Here is a 20,284-nt window from a genome sequence, read left to right on the forward strand (position 1 = left end):
GTTAACTTTTTCTGGACAGACATTGAAGGCTCCTTCAGTGCTGGCAGAAGAGACAGATATCACTGGCAAGGAAATTTAGACCACATAAGGTCAGAGTAATCACTCACAGATTTCTTCTCTCTCTCTGTCTTTCCAGTGCACAGAGGAAATCTAGAGCTCATAATTCAGATGCATCACTTCGTTTCCTAAAGTTAGCTCGGGGGAATCCCAGTCACAGGGGTTGAAAGGCTTAAAGCAGAGATGCTGCAGCACACTGGAGTTTTACTTGAGCAGAGCCTTCACAGACAACCACTGACCCCAGGGACACCCCAGCCCAGATGCTGGCTTCTGTACCACCAGAATGTCTCTTTGGAGAAGGGGAAGGGCTATAACACTGCACACAGCTCATTCCAACAAGCAGCCCTGCTGAAAAGCTTAAGAGTCACATGCTTCTGTTTGGAGTTGAAACTGTAAATCTGGAGTAAAACTTCTGAAGTTAAGACAACTAAAAACAGGCTTGCATTTTTCTGCATAACATATGGAACTGAAGCGCTCCTCTTGCAGTGTAATGAAAATTACAGCTGTTAACTCAGCAGGTACTGCACTTTAAAAGTATCCTACCAAGTGCTATAAAGAAAGGCTGTACTGCTGTCAAAGCTCATTTTAACAGTGCACACTGAGGCAACAGGGATTCAAAAACATGGGAAAATGTCACTGGGTGACAAATAAGGTAGATGCAAACACCTGTAGTGAATACATTCCCTTCTCTGTGTGTTTACCTATAAAGAGGAATCAACTACAATTCCATCCCTCTCTATTAACTTTCTGTTTTTGAAACAAGCCAGGAAAAGAAATCAAGGGGGGAAAATAAAAAGGGCTCTTTTTCACCAATAAGCAGGTCTATGGTGACATGGGAAGAAGAGATGCCCCCTTTAGAATCTGGATTTATAGAATTAAATTTTAGATGCAGAGTTCCACACTGAAAAGGATTTTGCATTTTCTCTAACTGCAGGTTTTTGTACACACATTGCCAAGAACATATGATTCACATATTTCAACACCCTCCAAATTTCATGCCAAGTATTCTCTTAAATAAGAGGAATATCCTTAGCTACTGCCTCTGTGAAAGACTACCTTATTATTACCTCAAATATTCATTTATGAATATTACTATTTCTTAAAGAAGCTGTAATCCCTAAAAATCATATAGGATTCACTACAAGAAGTCCAGGACATATTATAATAATTCAAAATCAAAATGGGGGAAAATAACCTTGTTTTGTTTCATCATTGCAGTGAATTGTACTCTTACAGGATTATTTTGCTGCAAGTATTGTCTTCAATTTCTTCTTTAAAAATGTAAATCTTCTATAAATGCGATTTAGAGACTTTATCTATTTTCCTGTATCCCTTTACTGCCATAAATAGTGATAGATAGCATAGGTTTCTCCCTAGATTTTTATACTTGTTATATTTCAAAAGATCTTTCCTTCCCAGACATGGTTACATAACTGCCTTTCTTGGTGTAAAGGTCAGAGACAATGAGGTTTGCATTGCCATGGCAGTGCATTAGGACAGCTGAGGTGCAACATAACCCACCTTCTGTTTCACATATTTATGCCACCAGAAACTGCAGTAATACAACATTTCCACAGTTTCTACAGTAATAGTGACTACCTCAGCCCCACCAACTCCTTCTCTAAAGGGTTGTTTCTCAACCCAAATATGAGCAAGAGACATTAACATTAAGTAGTAGGAACTTGTTGTGAAAATATTTTATCTTAGTCAAAACATCCCAAATGAATGGTATTACTATCCATATTTTGGCAGCCCCAACACAAGAGAGAAAAAGGCCATCTCACGTACTTCTGACTACACCAACCACCATCACGAGTACCTCAGACAAAGCAGCTACTGTTTCCTCTGGAAAAGATGAGGCTGAATCCAGAAACTCATTACTCACCTTCTGCTACCAGCAAATTACACTTTGGACAAAATCTAAGTCTACTGTGGCTACACCAATTAATAGAAAATCTTGTAGTTAAAAAATGAGTCAGTTTTAATCTCTTCAGATAGTGAGAGGGGGAGGAAAATACCCTGCCTAGTTTTAGGTGCTTGAACATTTTAAGACCTGGCCATTTAAGACCAGATTACATTAAGGAACTTTTTTTTTTTTTTAATGAAAAGAATTTTCTACATTTGCTAATGTATAGTTCATACAGATGCATTTCAACCAAGTAATCTTCATAATGCTGAGCTGCTCATTGTCATTGATTATCCAGCTATCAAACACTTCCAGATTACTTAACCAGAGACAGTTTATTTGAGATCAGAACTTAAAACCACCGGATTATGGGATACTCAGACTTCTGGATGATTTTGGTAAAACGTTTTTCCTGATATAAAAACATAATTCTTTAGATTGGGTTTTCAAGATGAATATCCAGGATCATAAATTCAGGATTCATACGCAACACAAGATTCAAGATACCCTTTTGGGGTTTTTTTATGTACATTCACTGAGTAAGGATTTCCGAGCCCTTAGAAAGATTGTATATAAATATATTTTTATTTTGGTATTTCTCAACTGTTGCTTTACACAATTTTTCAGCTGTAATTAGCCTTCATGGTGTGTCTGAAATACAGATGTAGATATCAGCCAATAGAAAAAGCCACAAAACAAATTTCTGTGTTCAAGTTCTATGATAGTTTGTGTTGATGCTGGAAACCAGCTCCCAAGTCCTGTAATTACTTCTAACAAGCTGCAGAGCATTTGATCTGAAAAACCCTTGATTTACTGGTCAGTAAATGCACTCATCTGACACTGAAAACAACTGGGATCACATGCAAAATATACCGTCAACACCAATGAGTGGTAAGTTAAAGGCAGTCAACATTTTCTAAGGAAGGAGGGAAGGAAAAAAATACTTACTACTGGAAGAACAAGAGTCCCAAAGGTACCTGAACAAAAAGGAAAAATATCACACAGTCAGAAATCTGTGAGATTAACTACCACACATTTACCAAAACATCAACATTACAGCAGTGCTGCTCCCCTTACATGGTTGATGGAAGATGTGCGGTATCTTTTGCAGTGCTGCAAAAGTATCAACACCAACTGACAGCAACATGACTTCTCTGTCTGGTGGGGGCTGTTGTCCATGTTCTCAGCTTGAACATTTTTCTTTACATCCACAGAGACTGAAACACTTTTACAATCCATTCAACCCTCTATGCCACCCAAGTTATTATTTTCCATGGATTCTGCAGCCCAGATAAAGACTAAAATTTTTGAAACCATGCATAGGATTTATCACTCTTAAGGAAAGGAGAACCCAGAATTAACCTCACGGAATTATGTCACCATGGGAAAAAGCAACTAACATATCAATATATTTGGGTTAATATAACTTATTGCTTTAACTATTTCAAATAATGTGGCTTCAAATATTTTTAGAATCCAAATAAATGTCCTGTAAAACTCCTGGATATCATTATATCATGAAGCCATTAGTGTCACAGCTCTTATCTTAATTACATCATGAATTATAGAACAGAACAGAATAGAACAGAACATTCCAGTTGGAAGGGATCTGATGACTTCAGGGCTCACCAAAAGTTAAAGCATGTTATTAATGGCATTGTACAAAATCCTCTTAAACACTGACAGGTTTCAGACATCAATTACATCTCTAGGAAACCTGTTCCAGTGGTGGACCACCCTCCCAGTAAAGAAATACTTCCTAATGTCCTGTCTGAAGCACCGCTGCTGCAGCTCTCACACCTCGTACCACTGGATACCAGGCAGAAGAGATCCCACCTCTGTCTCCACTTGACCCTCCTCAGAAAGCTGTAGATAGCAACGGGAGTGCCCCTCAGCCAGACTAGAGGAACCAAAGCCTTTAGCTGCTCCTCACAGGACATGCCTTTGAGCCCTGTTGCCAGTTTTGTTGCCCTCCTCTAGATGCACTGAAGGACCTCCTAAAGCTGGGGGACCCAGAAGCACATAGAGTACTCAAGGTGAGGCAGCACCAAGGCTGAATGCCATGGGATAATCACCTTTCTTGACTGGCTAGTGATGCTGTGCTTGATGCACCTTCAAGTACGTGGTTCCCCCTCTTGGCTGCCAAGGCACACTGCTGACTCATATTTGCTTCGGCTCATCCTATTCAGTTAGACCTTTTTGTATCTCTAAAAAGTCACAGGTTTATACCTATCTTTTACTGAGCTGTTTCATAGAGTAAGGAAAAAAAAATCTATTTATTTATTTATTAATGTCCTCCTTGATCCTGGACCTAAAGGCATTGCTTCCAAGATAAAGCAATCACTCGACCTCTGAACTTCAATAAATGTTAGCTTTAGAAGTCAATTAATTATTTCCTTTGACAATGGCAAACAGAAGGAATCTCAGTGAACTGCATACAGGTTGTCCTCACTGCTTCCAGAGCACTAAAGGGAAAATGCTATCCAGTATGTACCATCATCCAAATTATAAACTGGGTTAAACCAAATGACTCGCATCCCACAAATTAAGTCTGTGGGTAGCACACTCCAGTACTTCATTCTGGTACTCAAAACCTTAACAGGCATGGGCAATACTGGGCCTAAGGAACACAGTTCTTTCCACAACATGTTTATGTTGCTGTTAAACCTGTATTTTTTTATATCATCTCTCACTTCACTTGAGAAGCATCTCATGCAGTCATTAACTCTGAGCAACCTCACTGGCGCTTGAGGTTTTCCACACAGCAGTGTCTGGCAAAATACTTTTCTCAGTAGCCAGTGTAGAGGACAAACTGCCCCAATTCACAGTGGTAGGGAGCCCTCACATTTGGCACACAGAGAAGCATTATGAAGTCTTGCAGAGTACCTGATCCACAGGCAATGTAAACACCTCTAAATGCACTGATACATTTATTCCCAACATCTACCCAAACAACTCCATGCTCAAACAATTGCACTAAGAGATATAATTGTAGCTAGCAGCAACTTTTGTCTTCTTCAGGACAGAGTGAGTTACTGCTAAGTAGGAAAAATTTTTCTTAGGACATTATATTTCATTGTAAAGGAAGATGCATTGTAAATAGCAACAGAGATGGTACAAAGTTACTTCCTGAAATTTCTCTCAGTTATACACTAAAATCCTAACCCTTCTCTTGTTTCTTTCCCTCTCTGAAATAAGACTGTGCTAAAGCTGGGGTCTGTACAACCACAACCCATAACACCAAAGGAAAAAAAAATCTTTGTCACTGCTGATAATTGGTTATGAACAAGGAATAGAAACCATTTACCACGTGTGTCTGAGTGGATATGCACAGGGTTATTCTGCTACACTAGCCTTAATCTAATCCACACAACTAATTACAGCAATGGCTACAGGAGTGACTTGACCCTGGGAGACACAAATCTGATATTTTTACCACAGCCCACACCATGGGGTTTCTATTTCCATCTTTACCCCTCCAGTGCAAACACACTGGTACCCACACACCGCAAGGGCAGAGTGATGAAGGGAACCGCTGTGGCAGTCCTGTGCAGCATCCACCAGCTTGCAAAGCAACCTTAGCAGGGCAGGCACTTCAAAGTGTTCTCATCAGGGCAGTGCCTGCTTGCCTCCACCTGTTTTGAGAACAACTGGCATGAAAAAAACCAGAAATCTTATGGCAGGGTTTCTTTCCTGTTCCCAAGCCTGGGAGATCTAACATCAGGTCTGAGCTAGGTAAAAATGTAATGCAGATGGGGAAAGACTTGGGGAGGAGGGAGATTTATATCACAGTTGCATTTGTGCAACTCAGGATTTACCTTCAGAGGCAGTGCTAGGGAGCCACAGCCTCCCTGTAACAAAGCCCAGAGCACTGTCTAATTCCCAGCCAGTGAGAATCATAAAAGAGGCTCCAGGGCATGAGGTAATCTTCCAATTTATGTCACTACGTAATTATTTTGCTACGAATTGAGCAGCCTGGGCAGATCTGAAATTCTTTAGCATTGCAGAGGATTCTCCTGTCATGCAAGATTTTCCCATGTTCTCAGAGACTATCAAGCTGCAGTCAAATCCCTGGAGCTCTGTTCAACTATGCCCAGGGATGACTTTGGACATGCTCAAGCAAGAGCTAAAGGCAAAACATTTCCTTTACGCCAGTGCTGAATAGTGGAAAGTCACAAATTTTTCTGTTCACTTGATGAATTAAAGTTATATTTAATCATTCTGCAATTTCAGGTTTATAAGGAATTAACCATGGTCCAACAGCTAGCACATATCACTGCTCTGCTGCAAGCCCTCCTGTTGTGTAGCTGACTTTTACCCACATGCAGCATGCAACACTCCCACAAGATCAGTCAAGTCTGGCATCTATTGTCGCCAGAAATGGCAGCAGTCTCTGTCTTCTTCAACACATCTCTGCAAAGAAACCCTTCAGTTATAAAATACAGGTAGCTAACTCCAGGCAGAAGAAGCAAGTTTAGAAAGGAGCCTGGAACAGCTAAGCCACCAACACCAAGCACTGCAAACCACAAAATGCTTCCTCCTGACTCATTGCATCTGCTCTCCGCAGCAGCAGTCACCAGCACAACTGGAGTGGGACACAGCAGGGAACAACCAGGCAAGAGCACACGTCCCTGCTACCACAAGAGATTAGTTAGGGAATACCTCCAGCTGGGAATCATGACTTTGTTTTACAAAGAGGGGGGAGACATGAAAAATTCAGTGGACTGTTACAGACTAATCTTGAAGAAAGTGTAAAAAACAAACTACCAAAAATCCCAACAGAAGTCACATAAGCCTTCAAGAATAAAATCTCTCTCCTTGTCATTTGCAAAACCATTTCTTTCACAGAATTTCTGAGACTGCATTCATTCAATAACTACTGCACTGAGAAAATACACAGAAATACAATGGAAACAAATGCCACACTGTCCTGCACATTTTCCTCAGAATCCCTGGCATTTAGGAATGTCCAGTAGATGAGGAATCAAAGTGTGGGAGTGACATGTCAGCAGTATATTATTTTTCCACCCTGCCATTTTTTGTCAGTGTAATAGTATTATTATCAATAAAGCAAATATAAAAAATTCTACATAAAACACATTAATTTTTTTTTTTAGATTTATGGAGAACAGCACAAACAATGGCATCTTAAATTCTTCCCACTGCATGGGCCTGACCCAGACCCAGAAACTTATGCTACCCCTTCTTGAGATGACACTATTAGGACTAGTCATAAATTTTTAGCTTCCACCCCCAAACAGGACAGAGATTCTAGAAAAATAACTGTATGGCTTGGCACAGTGAACTAGAGCTTGTGCCAATATATCAGTAAAGCAGCACTTCAGTCTCTTATTTACACACATTCAGCACTGACTGTATATTCTAGATCATGTAGCAGCTATTGCTACAAACAGATTTTCTCACTTAAACTTTTCTACCTATGTCCTCAATCCTTTTTCATAATGTGTGAGAACAGAAAAATATGGAATCACTTCAGATTGATTTACTGAAATTATGCCACATCTTTGCTCTGACAGCTGTGTTCATATATCCATGCATAGGAAATGGATAAACATTACAGAAAAAAACATTTTCTTTGCAGTTATTTTCTACTGCTGAATCAATTTCAAAAACTCTCACCATATAAATAAAAATTAGTGTTCTTAAATGTCCTTCCAGATTTTTATTCCTGTCCAAAGTATATACTATTTTTTGTGTTTAAAAAATAATTTTAAAAAAATTTAAAAAAAAAAAAAAAAAAAAAAAAAAAAAAAAAAAAAACACAGAAAAGCAGTAATATGAAGGCCTAAGCTGTCCAGGAAGTGAAAACAATTTATTCTTCAAAGAAGACCTGCAAATCTGTTGAGTTCACTGTTTGCTTTAAATATGTTATACTCTTCATCTATCATGCTAAAGCTAACACCCAAATTAGTACTGATTATTTACACAATAGCCCAAAATACAGAGCTTAAGCCACTGCTGTAAAGTTATGGCTCAGTTTGGCACAGATGAGAGAAGGAGAGGCAATACAGACTCAAGCACACAACAGGGACTGCCAGGGGACGTCAGCATTCGGGCTGACATCCAAAGCCAAATGAGGCCAACAGGCCTCTAGCAAAGGGGTATAACTTGCTCCAAAATGCCTCCTAAACCCTGTCTGCCAGCACTACGTACACTCCCCTCCACAGCCACTTCCTACCCTCCTCCCCTTATCCTTTGCAGCTGTTTTTGCAAACCTGGAGGCTAAAAGCACTCAGAAATTATAAAGGGAGAGAGAGAGGCAAGGTAGCAGTGCTGACTATGGAGAAAGATGTAAGGAGAAATACTGGACCAAAGTCTATCACCTAAGGGTCTGGTCAAGAGACAGGGCACCACAGCCCTGGAGGACAGAAGAAAGGCAGAATGCACAGATGTTTTTGTGATTAAAGTTGTGTTTTACCAAACTCTGCAGTTACTAGCAAGTTCTAGCTTCAGTCTGCAGTGAGAAGTATAGGGATATTTTCCTGACAACTAGATAAACACCCTAAATACAAAAGTTTTTCCCCAATCTCCATGATCAGAAGAGTGGAAGAAACCCAACCATAGCACATCCAGAAACACTCTTGGCCAGGACACAAGAGATGCAGATTTACCAGAAGGTATGAACAGAGGGAATGAACAGGCACTGTCCTTTCCTCTCCTCTGCCCCCTGAACACAGCATTCTCTGTGTCTGTCTACCTTTACATGGCAAAGGAGTCGTGGTACTCGGCTGCTTGTCACTTTTACTGATTCAGCCATTCTCCCCTTGTCAGCACTGTCAGATCTACCCTAGAGGAACACCAGCACCTCTCACCCTCTCAGACCAACAGATACTGCTGGTGGCTGGGCACCTCTTCCCTGGCCCTGCCACATCCATGATCCTTTCCTCAAGCAAGTAGCATGTTTTCCTGCTGAGTGGGTCTTTTTAGACTTAAAGTGTAATTCAGACATTTAATTCTTCACTCAGTCTTCTAAAGTCAACCAACCAGCCCCATGGATTATACTAGTATTACCACTTTTAGCTGAGTAGTCAGACACCAGCCAGTTCCAAGAACACAATACTTAGATAAACCAGAGAGTGTTTTCCAAAACACTGCATGCTGTGTAGGAAAACAGAACAGCTTCATATAATCTTTTTTAATCAGAGACCTTCTGAGAGCTATCCAGGCACTATCACTGCTTAAACTCAAGCACAGCCTCTTTTCAACTTTTTCCCAAGACAAACCTAAGAGACATCCGTGGACTTCTTGTCATGCGTATGACATTACCACTACCTACCATAACGAGTCTACTGCCATGAATTATAAATTTACAGCTGTTAGGAAGGCAGTTTTTGAATACTACACAGGAAACTTTCTTGACATCAGATCTAGTCTGCAAAACTACACACACAATTCAGAATAATCTCAGACTAAGCCTTTTACACAACTAAATGTGAAATACACTTCATCGCCTCAGTGACTATGTACAAACACACAAACACAGACATCTCTACACGCTGCTTTCAAGGCACTATTGGCCACCATTACTATTCATTCTGATGTCCATGAAATAAACACAGACACAGCAAAGGCAATTAAAAGCAGCTGCAGTTTTTATTCCAAGTTAAAACATAGGAAAATCACATTAGGACAAAATATAGCTAAGCCTGCACATGCCAGACATTTGGCAGTATTAACACCACCCGCATCACATCAACTGCTGTAACTGGAGCAAAATTTCAAAGTCAAGTCACTTCTCAAACTCATTAACTGCAAATAATGCATTCAAAATCTACTGAAATTTCTGCTTAAAGGGAGTAAAAGAATGAGGTTGGTTCTCATATTGGTTTTCTGCCATTTTCTGGAACACATTTAAAGTTTGTGATGACAAAGCCACATAATTTTTCTGAGGCAATAAAATTATTTGAATATACAAAAATAGTACCAGAGACTTCTTCCATCAGTAAATGAAGGCAATATAAATCCCAAACCATACAAAATAAGAACACAGACCTCACAGCTATACCTCCAGGAAGCTGAAGAAATGTGACTATAATGCACATACGTATTTGGACTGCAGTGAATGTACGTGAACCAGCATCATCTCTTGATACTTGCTATTCAGTCTCTGCTGACAGGATCTCAACTGTGCCTTCACAAACAGGTAGTCATGGATAATACACATGGAAACCAGCAACACTGCCAGTGCTGAGTCATAAGGGTCTCATGAAAAGGGAAGTCACCTCTGTATGACTCGAAACTCATGAATTTCCCAACTGTTTGCTGCCTCTGCAAGTATTTCTCTAACTCAGTACTTCAGCTTGGATCTCCTTCTAACTAGTCACCATTAAGGGCATCACCTTAGACCCATCTACTGTTAGCTCCCACCCTTTTCTCTTTAAAGTTACTTTTCATGTACCTCACAGTACATAGCAGGTGTATAGCACACTTCTCCTGATACTTCACACCAGTTCCTCCTATCTCTCCTCAGACACTTTCCAGAATGTAGAAGAGATTCCCAGGTCAAATCCCAGTCTGCCTGGCCCAAGATCCCACCTGCAGCAACGGTCAAGGACAGACATCTGAAAAGCGTGAAAAGCGAACAGGTACACAGTGACCCTTCCTTGGGTACTCTTCCCAGCCTGTGTGTCTTCATACTGGGCCAATCCTCATGGACTTCTGTCTTGTAAATTTGTGCAATCGTGTTTTCCATCCACAACAACTGGGACATGGAGTTCCACAATTTATTTTCATCTCATGTGAAGGGCCATCTTCCTCTGTCAGGTTTGAACTCGTCTCCTGAGAGATCTCAGATCCTTCTATCTGTTCTCCCTGGCATTTCCCCAGTTGGTTCACAGGTTCCATGATGAGCACCAAAAATCAAGCACAGCATTCCCCAGGATGCCCAATTAGGCTGTGAAGATTACTAGAATACTTTCTCATAGCTTGCAGAACGTGTATTTAGCTTACTTCTCTGTATACCTCTGAGCACAATGTTTACTTTCTTTTTTGAGCACCACAGTATTACTTACAAGCCTTCACCTTCTGTTACCTTTAAACCATTACCCCCACCCCCATACACATGCCCCTTTTCCTGCAGGACTGCATCACCTTGTTCCCCATCCAATAAACACATGTTCTTTTATTCATCCACAAAAGCAGAACTACGGATTAGTTCTAGTGAATCACACTCCAGTTATTCCCCAATCATTTCTGGTATTGCCAAAATGTGTTCAAAATCTAATCCTTTCTCCCAATGTCCTTACCACCCCTTCACTAATCTAATAAACATTCTCCCTTTTTCATTCATGTCAATCATACTGAACACTACAGTTTCAGGGCAACTCATTTCCAGTTTGAGAGTGAATCACTTAAGACTTACTTGATGAACACTATTTTCCATCCAGGTAAAAACACATTAAATAAGAATTTCATGCTGTCCCTGCTTTCCCAGCTGGCTTGTCAAAGTGCCGTGCCAGACTATCAAAAGCCTTAGTAAAATCAAAATATGACAAAATTCTGCTTCTTCTCCAGCTACAACCCTCGCCAACCCATAGTGCAACACATTTTCTTTGCAGGTTTTCAATCTTCCAGAACCTCTCTGTTCACTTATGCTCTCAAATCTTCACTAGTAGATTTTAAATTATTTCAGTCAATTCCCTAAATATTCTACAGACAATTTTGTCAAGCCTAAACACTTGACCAAAGTACTCTTTAAACTGTTCTTCCCCTTTTGTAATCTTAATTCTTAAGCCTTTTCCACGACAGTTAGTTGATCTTCTTAGTGAAGACTAAACACTTACTGCCTCTCAGCATCATTAATCATCAGAGTAGCAAGACACATCCTTTTCTAGATTTCTTGCTACCAATATGTTATTTAAAAGCCCTGCCTTACTATCCTTCACGTTCTTTCTTACTAATGGTTTGGCCTTACCAGTTTTGTTCTTCATTACCCATGCTACTTCTTTAAGTTTCTTTGTAATCTGATCTCATTTGCAGTTTCTACATACACTTTTCCTTCTTTCTGTTTTTTTGGCCAGTTTAGATCATGTTTAGTTACTTCATTTCTTACCTCTCTGTTCTGTTAATGTGCACTTATCCTTTTTGTATGAATCCCTCAGGAATTTTCACCCTTTGCTTCCCTTCTTGTTTCTGATAGCATGTTACCTACCAATTCCTGTTTGTTTTCATCACTTCTTTTTTCCCTAATTCACAACCTTTAGTTTGTTCTTCTCTCTCCTCCCTTTCCTAAATGCTCCAAAGCCCCTCCAGTTTACAGTGGCAACAGGGAACTGCACACAGGCACATGTAATATTCCCTCATCCGTATGAGTTGCCCCACTGTCTGCATTTCTGTTTTATCCCACCCTTCTGAGTATACTGTGGAACAGCCTGGAGTGCTCAATCAGCCACACCCTCCTTGGCTGGAGATCGACAAAGAACATGGTGACCAGAAAAACCTCATGTACAAACACATAAGCATTGAGTCACAGAAGGACTTCTTCCCTCAAATCTCAAACAGCATGCAAACAATAAAATAAAGCTCAAGTACTGCATAGGATCGCTACTCCCATTTTTCTGCAAACAACTTAATGGGTCTGTTAGCAGGATGGATTCAACAACAGGCACAGAAACCTGCTGGGTTTTGTTCTTTTATGTTTTGGGTTTGTTTGTTTCATCTACTCCAGCTATATGAAAGCCCATAAAAGAGCACCTTCTTCTCTACTACATCAGTCATCTCTGGGTCCAGCCCTCACCATCTCCTTCCCAAAAACTTGTCCTTCATTCTGACTTTGCATAGGTGATTTGCATGTGCTGACTATTTAACAACTTATTTTTCATAAGGCACAGCTACATGAACTTTTGGATATGGAGGTTATGGATGCAAAATCACTGCTGGCAACTCCTGCTCTCTCACTGTTTTGCTTTTTAGGCATTGACAAAAAATTAGGCAGAAAGCAAAACCTTTTACCCCCAGATATTCAGCCCAGACAGTATAGTAACCAATAACTCAAGTTATTTTATTCTGACATAAAGTACAGAGGCAACTCAAGGTTAATAACAGGGACTGAGGGGTTTAGGCCATTCATTCCCACTTAGGTGTACTTTACAACTTACTATTCCTAGTGTTTCTCACTGGTTCTTATACTGACATGGTCAGAATCATATTATTAAGTATGTAAAACATGCCTTCTGGTAAAAGGAGATTTTCCATTGTCTCTATGGAGGATCACTACATGTCTGAGCTTGACAAACATTCTCACAAACTAGCATGCTTCATAAATCCTAGTCGAGTATTTACCATGCTCTAGCTCAGTAACCTTTGTTAACAAGTAAGTGTACTCCTCTCTGGAAATACAGAAAAGCAGCATAAATTAATTAATATGTACAATTCATCTACAAACTATGCATGTTACTGTAAACCAAATTCTCCAGTAACTTCACATAATTCTCACTCACCATGCCTTAAATACATTACGTTGTACCTTATATAGCAAAAGTTTTAACTAATGAATCTTACTCTTTAGAATTAAAAATATTCATGCTCTCGGGCAAATTATGACACCTCATTACACACAGAAGCTTTTCTGAAAACCAATTTTTTTTCCAACTTATATGCTTCTTATTCCTTCCAAATCATTCTAGCGCCAACACAGAAAATACTTTTCAGAACCTCTCACAATTAAGGTGTAAGGTTTCTCATACTCTAACACACACGGCAATGTCTGGGTAGCAAACCCTCTAAGAAAACACCTCCTGCCAATTCATAGTACATCTTTATTATCAATTACTGCATGACTATGCATGGCAAGAGTCACCCTTCACTGCAATCACTAAAGATCAAGTTATTCATGCAGGGAATTTAACTTGTTCGTCTGTTATTCCCATAATTTCTTTTTTTGCTATTGTTGACACAGAAAACCCAACAGCTCCAATTGCACACAAGCCATTGTCACCTGCAGTTGTTTTCAGTCAGGGTGAGGATCTTTCTGAGACTACATCTCCACAGAAAGTGTGTCAAGGCTTGGTACAGCTCACAAAACGGCTTTAGTCAGTTCTTTGTGTTTTCCTGGCATCTGCTCTAGGCAATGGAAACCTATTCTCTCCTGGTGACGCATTCTATTTTTTTTTGGGTTGTGCTTGCTCACACAAAGTTTACCTCTAGCAGCAACCTCCCCCTTACAAACATTCAGTTGGGGTTTTTTCTCCACTATATTAAATGCAATTAACTTAATTTCTGCACCAAAATATTGGTCCTAAATAATCTCCCTTCCTATACAGTACATTTAGATTCTGGAATATTGTGACAAGCTCAAAGTATCTTTAAATCCCTGTGCATGCACACTTTCTCCTTCACTCAAATACCCACTAGCCACTTATTAATATTTATTTTCCCTTAGTTATATAAAAAGCACAATAATGATGGGAACCAACCTCCACTGCTAAAGTGTTTCTTTAGCAGTGAGACATCGAAATTCCACTACCAGTAATATTAGAATAGTAAATGTTTCATCAACCATCAGATGGCAGACACTCTGTTTCTTATTCAAAGCAAGAATTATATTATAGAAATTTAAAAAATCCCATGCCTCTAATACAATAAGGTCCTCTCATGGAGCTAACTCAGAAGCTTAGACCTCTATATGTATCATATGGAGCGCCTCCTAGAAAACCATGCTAAATCCTTAATTTAAGACAATTGCAGAAGCATTTAACAGACAGGTATGTAATGCATTTACACTGAGGTACTTGAATGAACTTGGCCTGTCAAATTAAACATCCCTAATAAAAACTGTGTCCTCAGACTGTCCTATGTCTCCAGCATCCAATTTCCAACTCAGTTCCATCAGCACAAACATTTGCACATTGAACCAGGGGACCTGTCTGCCTAAAAAAACATTCAAAATTAAAACTTTATTTTTCAGTCAGATCAGTTTCTCAGAGCAGTTAATCCCCTGCTTTTGCTGTCACTATGCAAGGAAAACTACAGCGCATAATTGAGCTAGCTTAGACAACAGTGCCACTGAATGTGCAGTCTAACCAAGGTAGGTATTCAGTGACAGATAAACCGACATTCTCTGAGCACTAATACATGCAGCAATTATGTAATTTAAAGAAGATTTTGTGTGCCTGGAGATATGCTTCAGTTTTTTCCTTTAGCTGCAACAGCTGGTTTGATAAAACCTCCAGTCCTCCTTCAGTCACAGACTAAGATCAGCTACAACAATACCACCTCATATTTTATCTTAAGATTGTTGTGTTCTTCAATGACAATTTTAAAGATTTATGTTCTTATTCTGACAAGCTGCATTTGCTTCTCTCTGACAACTTGCTTTCTCTTTGAATCACAACTGATCCATACCTGTATCATTTTTGGATACATGTCTCCAAGACTGCATCCTCTTTTATAGGGCAGTTCCCTTACTCCTGGCCCTTAACAGTTTTGCTTACATATTTGTTCACAGAAAACAAATGACTAACAGATTGTATAACCTGACTAGAAAAAAATTGATGGCCACATACTAAACTTTAAGATTTTTGCAAGAGGAAATAAACAGTATGCTCAGCATCTTTTTTTTTTTTGTGTTGTTTGTTTTTGGGTTTTTTTTTGTTTCACTTATCAAGTAAAAAAGCATAGAAAATTTAAAGATATATTTAAAAGACTGGAAAATATTAGAAGTTAGTAATTCAGTACAGCATTTGTCCTTTCTCCTCACTGTATCCAGTCTGATGCAGTGCCATACCTGTTCCTGATAACCCCCCAGTCACTCTGACTTCAGCAGCTCCCAGTGTCAAGCATTATTCTGTGTGCTCAGAAGATAGAGACAGCCACATATTTTTACAAGCTTGGAATTACCAGTTGCTTGTCTGGCTTTTAATGGTGAGAAGGACAAAACAAGGATTGAAACTCATGCAAGGCTCACTGAACTCTATGTTAAAGCAGAACAGAAGCAGGAAATAAAAGCTAGTATAGTTAGAGGAAGAAAAGGAGAAGACAATTTATTTTCTTTTTAAAATTTTGGGTTTCAAAAGAAAACAACAAAAGCTGGCTGTTTAGGTTTGGGTTTTTTTATCTGTTCAAATGCACTCCATCACACTCAGACCCTCAATCTTCTCTACAGGCTGTGAAGGCTTTGAAATGAAGGTGTGATGCTTCCAATTAAGGCATCTACATTAATTGTAAGACATTAACAGAAGAATTACACAAGCATAGAGAAAGAGCATTATAGCAGGGTAGATTTTTCAGTACCTCACACTGCCCTCAGACTCTACTTCTAAAAAATAAAAAGATAGAATTTGGATATCATTTATATCACCTCATAGTAAAAGCAGTTTGAAAGCTGAACTATCCATAAAAACATTCTCGTTCTCATGAGGACAAATCTCAGGTAGGATATCTCTATGCTTCTGTTGCCAGGTGACCTTTCTAAAAAGGAACATTGGCCAGGATATCTCAGCTTTTCAGAGCTGCCACCACATCCACTACCCCTGCCTGGTGGCACAGATTAAACAGTCTCTTCTCACATTTACTTATCTTCCATCCCCAAACTCTCTACAATTCAGTTCCTGATCCTCAAAATTTTTTGTTTCTTCAAATGCACAGAGCTTCCAAGTGTCTGACACAGTCATCTTCACTTTCCTATGGTGCTCAGGTCATTACTTTCATGAAGAAGCATGAAGAAGCAGCTTCATTACCTTGTTTGTTCCACCCCTTCCATTCTCCCACACGCTTCCACTTTGCACCTTAACAAGCTATCAGTAAGCAACTTTTCTACTATTTCTACAGTGGCACCACTACATGACCAGAGTACTTCCTGGTTCCTCAGAAATCCCACATCCATCACACTTTACTATTTGATTATTTTCAGAGTTTACAGACAGTTAGCACACCCATGCAATCACTCATATCCACCTCAGATGCCCAACCCTAAACAGAGCCAGCAGTGTACAAGACTATTTTCCCATAGCGACTCCTACTCGGTAAAATATATTCCCTATTTTAGTACCATTTAGAAGCTGGGATATTTTGGGAGGAACAAAATATTTCTGTGAGAAGGCAGACAGAAATACTCCCAAATCAAGTCCATTCTTTTGCTTACCTTTCTCAAAGACCACTTCCCTGCTCAAGATGGTCTCGTTATCTCTGATCACCTCTCCCTTTACGGTGACCCGTGCTGGGCTATCCGGCAGCAGAGCTACCCCAACAGTCAAGTTTGCTCCAGGCCTGATGTTCCAAGGAGCTGCCACAAGGAACGTAGGTCTGGAAAACCCAAACGGGCAGAGGGAGAAAGGGCAGGGAGTGAAACACACTCTCACAAAAAGTAACGGCGAACACATAAAGACATACGACACACGTTGCCAAGCTCTTCTGCCGCTCTCCGCTGCGGAGGCTGGAGGTGATGCTCACCCCCGGGTGCGCAGGACGGGGCGCGGGCAGCGCCGCTCTGCCCGCTCCCGGGACCGGCTGCCAGGCGGGCGCCAGGGAGCCCCGGGAAGCGCTGCCCGCGCAGCCCCCGTGCCGGGCGGGAGGGAAGGAAGAAGAGGTGCCCCGTGCCCTCGCCCGCCCCAGCCCCACGTACCCGGCCGCCGCGGAGCTGCAGAGGAAGAGGAGGAGGAGGAAGAAGAGGACATCGCCGCGGGACCGCGCCATGGCTCCCCGTGCGCGCTGCCCGGTGAGTCCGCCGCTGTGCGCAGGGCCGGGGCCGGGGCTGTGGCCGGGCGGGAGGCGCCTTGGCGGGCGGGGAAGGGAAGGGAAGGGAAGAGAGAGGCGGCCGCTGCCCCAGCGCCAGGCACGCTCCGCCGCAGGCAGGAGCCGCGGGGCGTGCCCGGGGCCGGCCCGGGGTGGGCGGCCCGGCGGCAACACACATCTGTCCGCACAGGGATACACACGGGTGTCTCACCTGCCCTCAGCCATCGCTCCCACATCCTGCGGCTGATGCAGCTGGGAAACGGGTGGGATTCTCAGAACCCAACATCGTACAAAAGCAGCATCGAGAGCAATGTTTTCTGCCTACAGCTCTGAGCAGAGAGCAGCTCTCCCGTTGTGTGCTCAGTTACCGACTCGGACAGATCCGGAGAGCCCGCAGAGGCGCGCTGGCCTGAGGATCGGGCTCGGAGGCGAGTCGGGAGCGGTTCTGGGAGAAGGATGAACAGGGAGAAGGATGCTGGCAAAAATTCAAGGAGCCTCGTAGCTACTTAAATGTGACCAGATTGGGAATGCAGCTCTGGCTGGACGTCCTCTGTGCCCCATATTTGCAAAATAAGGTCGTACCTACTTATAAATCTTAACCTACCTTCAGAGTTGAAAAGGCAGCTTGGGTAACAGAACATTTTCTGTTCCTTTAGCAGGTTAATTTTAACTGTGCAGACTAGACACATCTAATGTTTGATTTGTGCAAATTCTTTCATTGCAGGACAAGTCTAACACATTTAGAAATTATACTCAATTCTCGATGTGTGCCTCTTCAGAAGCGCTAGAGTGGCATCCTCTGCATTGTGGTACACAGCCAAATGCAGTCAGCTATAGTCCTAAACAGAAGCATCACACTATGTTCTTATGAAAATCAGATATGAGCAGTAACGTGCATAAACACTGTGCTTTAATTGTATGCCAGGCAGTCATGCAGTCTTCTAACATCTTTTACGTTTGCTTTTCTAGGTTTTCATATTCAGCTGATCCTTTTGGAGCATCAGTCTTTGTGGTGACAGAAGAGAGGGTGTCACCTCTGTAGACTAGGAAAGGGGCGATAGCACAAAAAACAACTCATGCTTGCAAAGTCAGTCATGGCAGCTCCTCACTGCAAAAGGTGCTTGATAAGGCAAAGCTCAGGAGATGTTTGCTGTTGGTTTTAGTAACTCCTTATTACATGTGAGAAACAGCCAGGGAAGGTGAGCAGTCTGCTGTGAACTGCCACTCCTTTTCTTGGAGATTAAGAAAAAGTGCTTACAAGTAGCACTGCATCCCAAGAACCCCAGCCTCAGATGGCAAAGCAACACATAGTACAAATGTCTCCATTCCATGGCACTGAGCCAAACTGGCACTCCACCTTATCTATCAATACTAATCAGCTCTCTCAGTCTCTAAAACAAGGTGGTAACATCCCAACTTCCTATGAGATATGGTCCATGCTAGTTCCCAAACTGCACCAGAAATTGTTCAAGAAAACACCACAGCCAGGGCAAAACCATGCCAAGGTCAGCTTGAGGGTAGAGACCATCAATTTGCAGTCCCAAGAACATTTGCTGGCACTGTTTAATTCATTAGTGCGAATGTAGCCCAAAAGTTCATTAGTGAAAATGCTTGTAAATGTCACAGATTTTGCCCAGTTGTGCAACAGTATTGTTGACTCCCATCTTCCCTTTTTGCTCCTAGGGGCTTGCTAATTTAAGATACTTTGGTATATGTATTTGATATCCTCTTCTACAAAAATGCCAATAAAGGAATACTGCAGCAGAAAGTAAGAGAATAAATGGATTGTCATATTAGGGATTGTCCTGAATAGATTTGGAACAGATAAGAAATGGAGGAGCAGAAATGGTTACATTCCATTCTATAACAACATACAAGCTCCATTTCTTACACATGTATCCATGCACTCAGAGATGTTTTCATCCTTTCATTTCCAAACAGGATATACTACACTGTAGGTAACATGTCGAAGATTTTCATGGTTAAATCAAGTGTGGTATGTAAGGATTCAGTAAGTTTCCAGTCAGCACGTTTATGTTTATGAATGAAAATATGCCCATTCAGGCAAAATTTCAAGACTCGTGTCTTATCAGTATCTAAACAAGGTCTTGATTTTCAAAAGTGCTCTGCAGCTGCTAATTTTCATTGTAATATATGCTCTGGTTTCCCTGAAACACCGCTTCAAATCCTACATTCTTTTATCTAATGTGGTCTTTTTGGTGCCAAAACACTAACCACTGTACCAGAACAGGGAGCAGTTTTACTGTGTGATGTCTCCCTTTCCCATCGTCCATTCAGCACCTCCCAGCTCTGCAATCCACAGCCCTCCAAACCCTATTCTGCAGCCCATGCTATACAGTGCTTTCTGGAGAGAGTTTTACAACTATTGCCGCTCATGCCAGTGGCTCTGCTTGCAGCACAGCCCCAGAAGTGGGCATCAGCGTAGTAACATAAGAAACTATGAGGCATGAGCAGATAAGAAATTGAGACAACTTTCAGCCCTATAGCCAGTGACTGCCTATAAATATACCATATATCTCAAGCCTGCTCTGCACATTTCTCTGCACACAAAGAACAAAAATGAGTTATGAGTAACTGGAAAATTAGCACAGTGAGAGAGAACTGAGCTAA

The 20,284-nt window shown here is 41.2% G+C and overlaps 1 protein-coding gene across 1 annotated transcript in view; it reads right to left on the bottom strand.

Moving 5' to 3' along the window:
* The window catches only part of CD109 (CD109 molecule), a 71,495-nt gene extending 53,820 nt beyond the window's left edge, over positions 1 to 17,675 (bottom strand). Inside the window, exons 1-3 of the mRNA XM_041410699.1 lie at positions 17,544 to 17,675; positions 17,064 to 17,224; positions 2,912 to 2,940 (exon numbers count right to left, since the gene is read on the bottom strand). Coding sequence (XP_041266633.1) covers positions 2,912 to 2,940; positions 17,064 to 17,224; positions 17,544 to 17,614 — 261 coding nt within the window. The 5' untranslated portion in view covers positions 17,615 to 17,675. The remainder of the gene's footprint in view (positions 1 to 2,911; positions 2,941 to 17,063; positions 17,225 to 17,543) is intronic.
* Positions 17,676 to 20,284: the final 2,609 nt, after the last annotated feature.

This window comes from Onychostruthus taczanowskii, unplaced genomic scaffold (assembly GCF_017590055.1).
Source record: "Onychostruthus taczanowskii isolate IOZ18803 unplaced genomic scaffold, ASM1759005v1 scaffold33, whole genome shotgun sequence".
Classification (NCBI taxonomy): domain Eukaryota; kingdom Metazoa; phylum Chordata; class Aves; order Passeriformes; family Passeridae; genus Onychostruthus; species Onychostruthus taczanowskii.